Raw genomic sequence first — 15,385 nt, forward strand, 5'->3', positions numbered from 1 at the left:
TTTCTATACAATCCATCCACGGTAGGACCCATCATATAAACGGCTTGGATCATTGAAACACGATGACAGGTCCAACTGCTGGAAAAAGCCCATTGCATACCAAGGTCGAGTCCATGAGAGGACCTGGAACTGAACTCCTGCCAGGGCACAGCCCATTTGTTTTTCAGGCTAACGAGAGAGCTAGTTTCATTGAGATCATATACTCATCTTATTGAGGTCGGTGTTTTATAAAATTGCACCCAGACCGTTAAAAGTGGGTCGGGTCCATCAGTTACCCGCCACTGTTGACGTGATGCATGCGATGCATATCATCCATCCCGTACGTGCACTTGCGCCCATATGAAACAGAATCCATGCATGCATCACGCAAAGTCAAAAGCACTTCCATTTCATCTGAAGGGTCCTAATTCAGTGAGAACCGCTCATGTAAAGTCCGACACGTGTCATGTGCCACGTTTTACCTAAGTGTCGTGATTGGGACCTCTCATGTGCGGAGAGTAAGCAGTGTCAGACGTCCAGGCATACAGAAAACTTGTCAGAGAGATCCGACCATTCATCATATATATAGGGTGCCATGTGAGCATTTCATGGACCGATAGTAATGTTGGTCTACTAATCAAGGAATTCAAACTAGTACGAGAAAAATAGAGGACTAGAATAAGAAGTTCAACAGTCCTGATTAACGGCCTGGGTCTCTGACGCGTGTTCTGTAAAACCTTATCCCTGGTATTGAGAATCCGTGCAACAAATTATTTAGTGGGGCCAAACGTGATGTTTGTATAGCATCCCCTCCGTACATCATTTTTATCATACATGAAAGAATGTATACCCAAAAATGAGACCGATCCAAAGTAAAAGGAGGCCACACGATAGGGAAAAGTGGAGCTATCCACTGAAGCATCTGGGCCTATCGAAGTTTTGGGTCAAGCTAATATTTGGTTTTTTTTACTTTCGTCCTTGTTGGAATCACATTCTGAACGGCTTGGATGGAAAGTAAACACCATGACGGCCTAAGGAAGGTTTCAATGGTGGGCATCTCCACTTTTCGCCCTGGTGGAGCCCACTTGGGTTTATGTCTCCCTATTTTTGGATGGACGTACTAACATAAGCCGGAGAAAGTGATGGACGGACTGGATGTCCCGTAAACATCACGGTAGGCTCCACAGAACTTTTTGTTACATGGGCTACTACAACAGTTGTAGGAAATTCGTGTCCTAAAACATAACACGCCGACGCCGGAAAATCTTAGGCCACGCTTGACTGAACATGTCCACATGCTTCTTTGACCAAAGTCAAACCTAAGGGGTCTCGGGCATTCTAACTGTACTTGCTTCCTTGAAATGGACGGAGGGTATCTCAAGATCCGGACCATTGATCATGTAGACCTTAAGTTTGAGTACTGGCCCAACGATCATGGTCTGACTATCTCCTAACCTATACATAGAGATCGAATATGGACCGTTGATCGTTTATTCTAACAGCTCTCCACCTCATGAGAAGATGGACATGATAAACTCTACCTGATGAACGAACCAGATCTTGCACATATATTCAAAGCTTGCATATGTGCTGCCAAAGATGCACGAACGTGTAACTTGCCATCACTCATTACTAATAGGAATGGGTTCCTCTACTGAAGAGAAGCTTTCCAGTTCATTGCGCAGGGAACAGTCATTGTTCGTTGCCAATCTACTCTACACGCAGCTATACGTTAGGTGAATCCGGACCGTCCAACTTCTAGGCCCTTTAATCGATGACGATGGTACAAATTCCACCCTGAATTAAGAATCCTAGCATCTAAACCACATACCTTATCCTTTTGAATATGAACCGTCAGCCATTCATTACTCCAACCGTCAACCCATATCAAAAGTAAGAATCACATCCCTGCCGTTCTTTTTTCTAACAACGGTCATCAACACCAAAGTCCACCAGATGGACGGTCCATAATCACCAAAAGTACTACTAAGCCTACTATGGAGCTGCATCGAACCAAGTCCGGTTCATTGCGCAATGAATCAAGGTGGGCCGCTAATGATCCATGTTCAATGAATGCTAGTGGACCCACACTCAGTACAACGCCCAAAACATGCCCCCTTATCCTCTAACAATGTATTGGCAAGTGATAGCTACGCCCCACGAGGGGCTTTTCATGGCCCACCAACAAACCATGGGCTATACAAATACCATGTACTATAAATGCTACTCGGGTCTGCTCACTCAATACTCGTTCTCGTAATTCATGTGCATGACTTTGTGTAAGATATTGCTGGTGTTTTCAAGTACCGTCACAACGGCGGTTATAACGGGAGGTCACTTTATGGGTGTTATGAACGAAACATTGATACTCTAGCAGGGTGGCATGGATGATACACAGCACTTAGAAAATTGCAAACTTGGGATAAAAGTAATTCAAATTGGACTAGTCAAATTGTGCTCCCCAAAAATGACACTTGTTTGATTATCCAACTGTTGGATCCCACGGTGGACATTTGTTGGATGGTTCAAATGAAGAAATCCAATGGTCCTATTCGAGCAAACGAGTTTCTACAAATCAAAGGTTACGATTGTCTAAATAGTCTGATTTTCTGACCATAACTTAGTTATAGCCGGTTCCAATTTTAGCAGCTTTGAATTATTATATCAATGTGTATATTTTTTGAGTGCCCGTATATATGACCATTGTTGATGCAAAAATCTTATTAGCTCCTTTTAGACCCGCTTACTTGCACAAGGAATCGACAAGGAAAATCCTGGCTAGAGCAGGGGACCCTCCGATGCCTAAGTCAGGAAAGTGATATATGTCTAGTCGAGTATTAGAGGTTTAGAGCTAAACATTGTGCGTACCTTTCACCGTTAGATATGTCCTTATTTATAATTCGGAAGAGGCGGCAAAAATAGGAGATCTTACTATTTAGTTGGTATATATTGTAGAGGGATTTGGGTTCCAAATGTGTAGTGAAACTCCTGAAATCCTCTGTGAAAATCTCGGAATCTCAAATGTGTCGTAGATGTCTTCTGTAGACCTTGGACAGATCTCTATCATAATAGGCTTCCGAGATCTTTGGCTAAGATCTCGAACAAGCGCAGTCGAACCTCGATAAGGGGTGGGTTGAGCCGACCTGGTGTGTGCTAACTTGGGGTAAGCCGACCTGGGATATGCCGACTTAAGTCTTCATGGCCCGAGTAATGCCGTCTAAGGTCATTCCAACTTGGGTAATACCGGATTGGATAATGCCGACCTGTTTCCTTAGTCAAACAGAGGAACAGGGCGCTCCTGACGAACTTCAGAGATCTTGAAATTGATAGTAGTGCTCTTGCGGGCATATTCTTCGGCCATGAAATCTGAGTAGGAAGCGGATTCCCAAGGTGACTGTGCCCCTCCTTCCTCTCCTTCATTCTTTATCTCTTTGCTGCGGAGAGAGGAGAACGGAAAGGCTCATTATTCACTTGGTTGAGAGTATAAGGTTCCGACCTGACGTTCTTCTATAGATCGGTCTCGTTTTCCTCATAACAACCATCATATGTAGAGTATCAAATAACTCCCTAAGTGTTAAATAACAGCAATATTTTCTAGAAACTCCTTTTAAGAAAATTTTCATTTGCCCTTCAGATTGAAGGAAACAATGCCAAACACTTGAGATCTTCAAACTTAAATCCTCCTCGCATTTTCCATCCATGAAGAGGGCTATCATACCAATATTCAGGATGATTGAACCATGCCCCACTAATAATGAAATGCAATTTGTTAGATGCAGGACCTGTATGGCCTGAATTGCATAAACACATTACATGTAGATGAGTTTCTAAATGATTTTCTCGGGTTCTCTCATGAGAACCAATTCCTAAGAACTCTCTCTCTCTCTCTAAATAAGCCAACCGAGTGAAAATGACTACAGATTCAAGGATATATTAGGAAGCAAGAGAGGCTAAACAAAAAGGAGATAAAAAAATAAATATGGCCCACATCTCAAGCTAAGAGAAAATATACAACGCACATGTGTGAGCCAATGCTAGACTATACCCGGCCTATCGAAACATAGCATACATGTGATTGATGATAGCATGTCTCTCATGAGGTGACTCACATGCACATGTGTGTGCGTCCTCGTTCACCTTTTGGTTTTTTAAAACTCGGGTTATAGCTTTTAAACTCAATCATAACAAATAAAAATTCACGGTAGGGCACATGCATGCTAGAAGAAAATTTTCTGTATGACTTGACTTTTATGACAGGAAACTGTAACTAAATCTATAAACATGATAAACTCTTGCGGGCAATTAAAGTTATCTATTGTTGTGGAAAAAATTAAACTGACCAGAAGACTTGCAACTATTTATATAAGGGGTAAAGCATCTTTCACACTTGTGAGTGAGTGTGAGCCAACCTCGAGGTGAACTGTATCTTGAAACTAATCGTATCTTAAAACTATGCTAACGAATAATTACCTGAATGAACTCCTTAAGCTATCGAGGCATCAGAGGTGAGATGAGCCAACCTTAATAGATCGAGATCGAGCTCAACAATAGGAATCACCTGCTGAACTGATCATATTGACTCCAACCTAAGAAGCAGAATATTCAGAGAAAATTTTGCATTGTGATGAGAAACGAAAATTTTCACAAGGAACTTGCCGGAGATCACACCGATCGATATGAGCTCGGCGATACTTTTGAAAATAAATCTTCATTCAAATATGGAACATTCAGCGTATTTAGCATATTCTACCAAGATATGCAAGTCCAACATATCCCACTAAGATACGTTAACTCATATGCCGCCTAAACATCTTATAAATACACCCACGGTCGTTGAAAGAAATGAGCATAAAAATCTCAACTCAAGTTTCATTTTTATAATTCAATTCCCCTGATTTAGCCATCGGATACTCCTCGGCCACAACCGACACTCCATTATCACCATCGGATAGTCCTCAGCCACAACCGACACTCCATTATCATTTGCATGTTACTAGTGCAAGTACTCGTATGAACTACAATGGTAGCCCTTCATCATCAAGTCCTGTCATATAAAATTAAAATGTTGCCCACAGTTAAATCTGCATGGCTAAAGGTATATAATCAATCATACCTTTAGTTCTCATTATATGAAATCCTAATAAGTAATTATAATAGTAGATTTGTTTGCTAAAAAAATTAACAGTCCATGCCACTCATCATTTACATCAAACATTTTTGATGCATATTGAAAAAATGGTTTGATCTTATCATCTAGTGGGCCATTGAAAGTGGACCGTTGGTCATTTCCTCGTACGATTCTGTGCATGTGTGGCCCACAGGATGATGATGCAGGCCTGATACTTTGAAGAAGGAATTATCTACGTATTAGGAACTCCATGGTGAATATATTTCATCTTTCACACGTGTGCCCCGCATTGCATGTGAGAGGGAGTCCAAAAGATACTTGGTTGATTTTCCATTTAAGCCATCAACCACGTGCAGCCTCTCTGGGACCCGTAGTGGGATGATCTCAAAAAAGATAATGACTGACAAATCATCAGGTGGGCCATAGCCCATGTAAAAAATCAATGGACGGCTTAAATTTTGCCAAAACTACCTATATTCAATGCCCACGTCAGACCTGCATGATATTTGGCCCTTGTCTTCAACAACAGTGGGGTCCACCTGAGGCATGACAGATGTACTACGCAATAGCACGTGTGGCCGTAGGTAGAGGTTTATATTAGGCCATTCAACCAACTGTACAGCAACAACTTTCCAGCTGGTAGCCGAGCCGCACGTGTCAACACCGACCACACACCTGGTGTAAGCAGCTGGTTAAACACTCGATGTACGTGTGACATCCACTCCATCCATCAGGTGCGCCCTTCGATGTTAGGCCATGTGGCCAAAATTCAGCCTTACCAACAACTTAAGTGGGCCACACCAGAGAAAAATAGAGAGAGTACTCCAACCATAAGTTTGTTTGCGGGGCCCACATAGTGTTTATGTTCCATCCCACCCGTTCATCGAACAGAAAGCCAACAATCATCATGATCCAAAACTAATACGGGACAAAATGCTTCTACCTAAGTGATTTTACATTTTCTCTGGTAGTGTGGCCCACAAGAATTTTTGGTGAGACTATTTTTACATGTACGGTGAAAATTATAGGGCTCACCTGATGGACGGAGCGGATGCCATACAAACAACAAGGTGGTCCCACAGAGCTGGGGTATTTGGGCTGCGTACAACAAGTGTTGTAGAGATTCCAGTCCAATCAGGACATGCATGGTTTTGTCTTGTTGCTGTGATGCTGTGGGCTGTATACAGAAGCAGATATACACAGACACATTTTCTGTTCATGCCTTCCTCCATTTCCCGTTTAATGCCTTTGTCTCCCTATATAATGAATAATGATATAATACATATATTCCTTCATTTATTTATTTCCTGACAAAAAAAATCCTATTAAAGAAACCGATCCTTTAAGTGGGCCACCCTTTCCCCCTGCAATCAGATTTATCAGTCCAACCTCACGTGGTCGGTCTCAGATGGTGTGGGGCCCACATGAGTATTGTGCCCATCGGTACCAGCCGTATCAGGCGTTTTGTGCGATGCATGGGGGGTTGCACATGGGGGCTTGCTTACGTGGCCACGTGGCCGGACATCAGATGCTCCCTATTACGGACGGACCACGTGCTCCCATTCTGTAAGATTGCAGTGGCCAACTGAGCCAGAACAAATGTGTGGTCAGGAACAGTGTAGGCAGCGGCCGTCCCCATCCAACGGCGAGAAGTCTGCCGTTTTCTGGCTTGCTGATCTTACTGACAGGTGTAGTTTTGCCCTGTGGCTATTTCATGTTGCATGGCCCACCAGCTGAAGCTCGGATCACTTGCCACGTGGATGCGTATGGAACATCCGCATCACTTGGTTCGATAGAGAGTATACAAGGAGCCCTTTGGATGCGAGTTCGTTAGTCGTGAAGCCTCGGATTGCGGACTCGGATTAGGTACTGACAGGTTGACTAGCCAGACTCCGTACTGAAGTGACGCCACTAAGTTATGTGGACCCACCATGATGTATGTGTTGTATCAACACTGTACGTCCATATCGGTCGGTGATATCATCCAAAGAGTGAGATAGATCCAAAGCTGAAGATGAAGCCACGTGGAAAACAGTGGGGAGAGTGATAACCACCGTTGAAACCTTCCTAAGGTCCCGATGATGTTTATTTGATATTTAACCTGCTCATTGGTTAAGAACTTCCAACGGCCACAAAAGTTTTTGATACGGTTGGTATTTGTGTTTTCCTATCTTTTTCGTTTATGATAACTTGTGAACAAATTGGATATCAAATAAACATCACAGTACACCTTATGGGGCGTTTGGCACATGGTATTAGAAGGGATTAGATGGGATGGACTTGCATTTGGTCCCATGCCAATTTCACTTGATGTTTGGGAAGAATAGAAAAGCTTGGAATTAGATTAGATGGAATTGTATTGGGTCTCATGCCAATTCCACTCAATGTTAGCAAGTTGTGTAGGTCTCACCATGTTCTGTGGGCTATAACCACACTGTCCACCCATTTTTTGAGGTCATTTTAGAGCATGGGCCAAAAAAACAGTAGATCTAAAACTCAAGTGAACCCCACCATAGAAAGGGATGGGGATTGAATACCTAAGGTTGAAAATTTCTTTAGGGCCACATAAGTTTTGGAGCTGCCTCATTTTTAGGCCCATGCCATAAAATGAGGTAATAAAACTTGGTTGTTTTCTGTAGTGGGCTCGGCTCCAACTTTATATCTGCCTCATTCTTTGGATCATGCCCTAAAATAATCTTTACAAATTAAAGGACAGTGTGGATACAACACATATATCATGGTGGGCCTATGTAATTTGGTGATGTCACTTCCAAGTCTGGCTACTCAACCTATCGGTAGCTAATCTGCATCCTCAAATTGCGACATGATCTTATTGACGGGAAAGTAGGTGGGCCCACATGATGTTTGTGAGAAATCCATATTATCAATTCAGTTTTCATATCATGTCAGGACATGGACTGAAAAATAAGATGGATCCAAAATTCAAATTAATTTCTCCACCGAAAAGGAAAGGTGGGTAGAGAAATGCCTTCGGTTAAGACCTCCTTAGCTCCACCACCGTATCATTCATAAGGCTATTGGCACTGGTATAAAATTGAAAACACAAAAATATTAGCTTGATTTAAAACTTTTGGTAACCTCACAAATATTTCAACGACAGACTTTTAATCCTCAATTTTATTTATTGTGCTACCCACTTGAATTTTGAATGGGTCTCTTTTTTTACTTATGTCCTCGAATGATTCAATAAGAAATGAATGATAGACGTAAATTTCTCATAAACATCAGGTCCCATCAAACTTCCTATCCCGTAAAGGTCTTAAGGGCCCGTTTGGCCGGTGGATTAGAAGGGATTAAATGGTATTGGGGTGGATGGCATGGATTTCTAGGTAATGATGGTGTTGTCAGTGGATTGTCTTGAGATCCATGGGATTGCGGTATCCCTAGACTGCTATACCCAGTCTGTTTGGCACGCCCGGCCAATCCCAGGATTAAACCTTCCCATCCCTTTCAATCCCTCGAACCAAACACGTCCCAGAAAAATTTGAAAGTAATAGGGTGGATTGGATGGGATTTAAAGGTAATGATGGCGATGTCAGTGGATTGTCTTAAGATCCATGGGATTGGGATCAGATCACCGGCTCTGTTTGGCATGCCATGCCAATCCCGGGATTTAACTTCCAATCCCTTCCAATACCATCCATTCCCTTCCCATCCGACTGGCCAAACGGGCCCTAAGAAAGGCTTTCATAGGCAATCCACGTTGGCAAAGCGTTAAGCAGGCAGATGCAGATTAAGTGGTGAGGAGGTTACCTTAACGGTAAAATGACATGATTAGATTTAATTAATATAACTTTACAGTGTCAAGACTCACATCCTTCTTGAAATGACAGGACAAAATTAGATTAGATTCCATAGTCAAAAAAGCAACTCTGATAGTGTACACCTACACCAATCGAGTCTTACCACATCATTTCACCCTCAAGGTGGGTGGTGAGCTCCTCATCACTCAATCCACATCCCTTCTCTCCTGAGTATGTATTCAGGGCCCATCTTTAATTGCATCCTGAAAATATTATCTTAGATTTGCTTATCTTTTCATAGTTTTAGAGAGAGTAAAAATGGGCTGTTGAGCATGTGGTGAGATCAACATGAATGGTGGAGCATGCAGGAATTATGGGGTATGTGTACAATGTCAAGTTGGCATATGTATGACAATGGGATTGATGGTGACAAGGGAACATGTAGGCCCTTGAACATGGGCACTTTTACACATGGCATGCATAACCGTAGGAGACTCCTTATTTTTCATGATTTCATTCATGCATGAATGAGTGAGACTTGTTATATTTCTTTCGTCCCAAACTCAGTGGAGTCTCATGAATTCTAATTCAAATTGGGAATTCATACACATGCATAACATTCCACAATAGGATGAGATGCGAAATTCTCTTTATGATATTTGTCTTCTTGCTTCGAATGGCCTTTATAATCAATGGTTCAGGTCCTCCCTTCTCACACTTTTTGCTGATCTTTTTCTTATGTTTAACGTTGAGGATGGAGGTATATACGTTTATAAGCATAGGGAGAGGGCCATGAATCTTATAATTATAAGCTTTATTCCTCTTTCCATTTCCATTCTAAAAACAATTTCTTCGAGAAATTGCATCCCTATTTTGAGTATTAGCCTATCAAAAGGATTTTCAAATCTTGCTGGAATTTGAGGTAGTTTGGAATCCGTGTTTTCTAAAACAAGAAAAATTCACAGATGTTCATGCGGGCCACATCATCCGATATATATGGTCAGGAACCATGGCTCAATAATAGATAGAGTATGTTTCAACACTAAGGTCATGGGTTTGAGGTATGAGAGAGAGAGAGAGAGAGAGTGTGTAGTGTTCAGAGAGAGAGAGAGAGAGTGTGTGCGTGTAGTGTCAAGAGAGAGAGAGAGCATGTGTAGTGTTCAAAGTTTGTTTAAGTCCCCCTATATATATTGATAGACTAACATCTGACAACTTAAGCTTTTAAATCAAGTGATATTTGACATAATATCAAAGTGAATAATCAAGTGTTCAAATCTTGGAGGCAGCAAATATGCCTCCCTAATATATTGGGTGTGAGTGTTCCCCACTCTTGTCTAGTATATTCTCGTATGGAGTTCAAAAGACATGGTATCATAGCGAAGATACATCTTCTTAATATATTTTTCCATGAGGCCATTTATTGTGTGAGTTATGAGTGTCCCCTCCACTAAGGGTGTGCATCAAGTTGAACGGAGTTGAGTTGGCCTCAGCTCGACTCGACTCGGCCACTAGTTGACCTTAACTCGAACTTGGCTCAGCTCGGTCCTTGAGCCTGACTAGCCAACTCGGCTCGGTTCGATCAGCAGCTCAGGCCAATTTGAGCCGAATTCGAGCCAAGATCGAGTCGAGTTCGCCATTGCGGCATTTTCACAAACACCTTGACTGCACCTTTAAAATCTCATTGTATTTGAAACAATAACAATGGTTTTATAGGCATTTTATCAAACACCTTTCTAAGCAACATAAAAATCAAGAAAAATTAAAAAAAGGGTGTTGGTTTTATATACATACCTGCCTTGCCACCAACCACACTTCACCAGCCACACTTCTTTGAGTCATTTCATCAAACACTTGGTGAGCAAAATCAATTTCGAAGTAACTGAGTCACCGAACTGGCTCAATTCGAGTTGGGTTGGATTCGAGTCAAGTCGAGTTGGTGCCGAACTCATTTTCGAGCTCAAAAAATTAGCTCGAAGTTCAAGCCAAGTCAAATCAAGCTTTTTCCAGTCGAGCCGAGCGAGCTAACCAAGCTAGCTCAGTTCGTGTACACCTCTACCCATCACCCTTGTCTAATATATTCTTGTATAAAGTTCAGAAGTAACAAAATATAATTACCTAATTGAAGTTCTCTACTAATAACTGTGGACCAACCTAAATAGAGTTAGCCTAACCTAAACATGTGTAACTATTTCCAACCGAATCAAACCTGACCCAAATATGTGTAACTATTTCCCACGGGACCAAACCCGGCCTGTATTTTCCCAACCCTAACCCAACCAATATCAAATCCTGACCTAACCCAAGGACATTGGTACAAGTTAAGTTAGTTTTGGGTTGACCCAAACCCAAGTTGCATCCCTACCATTTCGAATGCCTTGAACTATTTATTGCAATTCAATTAAATTATACATCCAAACAAGGCTTAAAATTTGAATATGAACCATTGCTCATGTACACAATCACCCAATGACTTAACATCCACTTCAAATTTAAAATGACAGATGGAACTAAAATAAATTATCTTCTAACTCGTATACTTGATTCTTCAACCAGAACACAATAAAAGGGTCATCTCTAAAAATAGGGATCTAAATATAAAAATATAAGCGACTAAGCATCCCTAACAACTAATCATTGCCAATGTAAATAAATGTTTTTTTTCCACCTACATTTTGTCAGAAGAGTGGCTTAGGACCACTAACATGCGCCGCCGATCATGGCCCACCAGCGAAGGCAATGGATAATCCAAACCATAGATTATCCACATTCAACAATGCATATTCATGATCTAAACCATCCATTTAACGATAATCCAAACCATAGATGATCCACATTCAACAATGCATATTCATGATCTAAACCATCCATTTAAGGATAATCCAAACCATAGATGATCCACATTCAACCATGCATATTCATGATCTAAACCATCCATTTAACATGTCCCTTACTGCAGCCCATCAAGGGTGTACCGTTCACATGGGCATTTACAATGATAGGACTATTTCTACATGTGGCCCAGTGGAGCTAGGCAAGCTGATCTTGAGTGCGATGGCGATGGATGGAAGAAGAACTGCGATGGATGCAGATTGTCAGGTGACAGCTTGTGGTCAGATTAGATTGGGTTAAGTGCTGCTGTCAGATATGGAAGCGGATTGGCTGGTGTACCACACATCAGTGATCTAGCTGATGTGTTGACGTCAGCAAGTTCTGTGGGTCCCATAATGATGTATGTGTTATATCTAAACCGTCCATTCATTTGGGGAGCTCGTAGTAAGGCTTGAGCCGAAAAATAAGACAGATATAAAGATCAAGTGGACCACAGTGGAAAAAGAAGTAGGGGATTGAACGCCTACCATTGAAACCCTTTTCGGGGTCACAGAAGTTTTGAATCAATATGATATTTGTTTTTCCTCTTAATCCAGGTCTTGTTGACCTTATGAACATTACTCTCAAAACGATGGATGTGATTCAAGTGGTGACTTGTGGCACGTGTGGAATTTGGGGCCGTCCATGAAGATGCCCCTGATCAAATGACCGGGTGGTTCACTCATCAAGTGGCCACACGTGAGCATCAAGTATAGACACGTGGGTCTCTTTTCCTAACCGTAGATCTTTCTCTTCCTGATGAGTGGGCCAGCCGGACTTTTTAACCAAAAAAATGTCCAGCACCAGGACCGCGTGATGGACAGCCCGGATCCTGTAAAAGTGGCCCACATTAATTGGAGCTTGTGGTGCGAGTCATCATTTCAATCAGTCGTGCGAATCACCTTATATTTTCTATCGTAAATCACACATATTGATTAAGAAAAAAAAAAAGAAAAAAAATAAAAAATAAAAAAAAAAAATATATATATATATATATATATATATATATTTAAAAAAAAAGGAGAAACAATAAGATCAAACAGCTCAGATGGGTCGATCCTGACCCTCCATCTGCTTCTCGTCTCTTCCAAATTCTACTACACGCTGATTTCCACCCCGAAATTAAAAAGAATTTACAATTCTACCCTTCAGTTAAAAAAGAAAGAAACAGATACACAAGACGACAAAACATCTCGTTTTTCTTTTGTCGTTATTCGTCTGAAACTCGGTCGCCGGAAAACTTCAGCAGGCGTAGAACTCGACGAGCTCGTCCAGAGATTCCGGCTGCGGATCAGCATTCTCGAGCATCCAAAGGAGGTGCTCGAAGAGAACCACCTCGCAACCGACGGTCATGGCGTCAGATCCCGCGCCGGCAGGCGACTTGTCGGCGAGGACCCGGAAGAGGGGGTGGTCGACTAGGTGGGAGCTGATGAGGTAGCGCCGACGAGATTTCCCGACGTAGACTGGGTGGAGTCCGTCGCGGGTAACTGACGAGTCTTTCCACGTGTCGTCTACTGGATTAGCAGCGATGCTGCTGTTGCCGCTGCTGTTGCTATTTGGACGGCGGAGATTGGCCGCTGACTGCCATTTCTTGAACATGCATTTGAGGGTGGCGAGGTTCGAACCTTTTCCCATTTTTGGGATGGAGGAAGGAAGGAGAGGGTAATGTTGGCGGTTTTGGTGGACGGAAAACCGGAGATGAGAGACGGAAATCCGGACGGGGGAAGGGGTTTTGTGGTTTTGGAGGAAGGAAGAGAGGAGCGAAGCTACCGGTCTTTAAATAGAAGGATTTGGCAGGGATAAAACCGTAAAAAGCCTCCTCTTCTTTTTTCCGTTTGTGGAGCCCACGGATTTTCTTTTTTTTTAAGTTGTGGGGCCCACCGTGAAGTGTTGTTACGTCTACTCCGTCCATCCTTTCTGCCAGCTCATGTTAGAACATGAGACCAAAAATTAGGTGGGCCACACCATGGTGGGGTGGGATGCCCACCGTTGAAACATTCCTGAGACCTACCGATGTTTTGCTTTTTTCACTTCATCTTGATGGGGTTCGCCTAATTAACTGATTGGATGGGATGTAAGTTTCACGGTGGGCCCTAGGTTTCAACGGCTGGCGTCTCTATTCATGCTTTTACCCGTGGTGTGGTCTACTTGAGTCTTGGATCTGGCTAATTTTTGGGGACATGATCTGGCCCAACTGATGGACGAAGTGGATGTTACACACACACACATATATATGGGAAAAGGTACTATACGCTTGACCTCACGATAAGCTCCCGTAAGGTCGAGTTGTGTGGGCCCCACCATGATACGTGTCGACCATCAACACCGTGCATTTGATGGGTCCCCTCTAAATTATGGGATATCTATAACACCGTGCATTTGATGGGTCCCCTCTAAATTATGGGATATCTATATATAGATATCCCATAATTTAGAGGGGACCCATCAAATGCACGGTGTTGATGGTCGACACGTATCATGGTGGGGCCCACACAGCTCGACCTCACGGGAGCTGGCCCCACAGCTCGACCTCACGAGAGCTTATCGTAAGGTCGAGGATATAGTACCTTTTCCCATAAATGGTACCATGCGCTTGACCTCACGATAAGCTCCCGGAAGGTCGATCTGTGTGAGGCCCACCGTGATGCGTTTCGAACATCTACCCCATCAATCAGATGCACCATTCCATCGTGGGCCTAGGTCTCAAAAATCAAGTCAATTCGTGACTTGTGTGGGCCACACCACATACAGAAGTGGGGAGGGGTCATGCACCATTAAAACATTCATAATCATTTTTTATGCCCACCAAGATGTGGTTTACAAATCCAGCCCATCCATTATGTGTGTCACACTTGTATGAGGGTTCAAACCAAGTTACACATGAGCTGGCCCAATTGATGGACGGAGTGGATGTTACACACACACACACACATATATATATGGGAAAAGGTACTATACGCTCGACCTCACGATAAGCTCCCATGAGGTCGAGCTATGTGGGCCCCACCATGATACATGTCGACCATCAACACCGTGCATTTGATGGGTCCCCTCTAAATTATGGGATATCTATATGACACGTGTCGACCATCAACACCGTGCATTTGATGGGTCCCCTCTAAATTATGGGATATCTATATATATAGATATCCCATAATTTAGAGAGGACCCATCAAATGCACGGTGTTGATGGTCGACACGTATCATGGTGGGGCCCACACAGCTCGACCTCACAGGAGCTGGCCGCACAGCTCGACCTCACGAGAGCTTATCGTAAGGTCGAGGGTATAGTACCTTTTCCCATAAATGGTACCGTGCGTTCGACCTCACGATAAGCTCCCGGGAGGTCGATCTGTGTGGGCCCCACCATGATGCGTTTCGAACATTTACCCCATCAGTCAGATGCACCATTCCATCGTGGGCCTAGGTCTCAAAAATCAAGTCAATTCGTGACTTGTGTGGGCCACACCACATACAGAAGTGGGGAGGGGTCGTGCACCATTAAAACATTCATAATCATTTTTTGGGGCCACTGAGATGTGGTTTGCAAATCCAGCCCATCTATTATGTGTGTCACACTTGTATGAGGGTTCAGACCAAGTTTCGACAGCATTCAAAACTCAGGTGGGCCCCACCAAGTGCTTTT

The 15,385-nt window shown here is 42.9% G+C and overlaps 1 protein-coding gene across 1 annotated transcript; it reads right to left on the reverse strand.

Annotated features, from left to right (window-relative positions):
* Positions 1-12,772: 12,772 nt before the first annotated feature.
* Positions 12,773-13,509, reverse strand: LOC131227157 (auxin-responsive protein SAUR76-like). The gene has a single exon (XM_058222888.1). The coding sequence runs from the start codon at positions 13,372-13,374 to the stop codon at positions 12,982-12,984; it is 393 nt and encodes a 130-aa protein (XP_058078871.1). The 5' UTR covers positions 13,375-13,509; the 3' UTR covers positions 12,773-12,981.
* Positions 13,510-15,385: the final 1,876 nt, after the last annotated feature.

This window comes from Magnolia sinica, chromosome 15 (genome assembly GCF_029962835.1).
Source record: "Magnolia sinica isolate HGM2019 chromosome 15, MsV1, whole genome shotgun sequence".
NCBI lineage: Eukaryota > Viridiplantae > Streptophyta > Magnoliopsida > Magnoliales > Magnoliaceae > Magnolia > Magnolia sinica.

Excerpts from the sequence above, each read along its gene's own strand:
- LOC131227157 (XM_058222888.1), bottom strand. The coding sequence starts at position 13,374 with ATGGGAAAAGGTTCGAACCTCGCCACCCTCAAATGCATGTTCAAGAAA.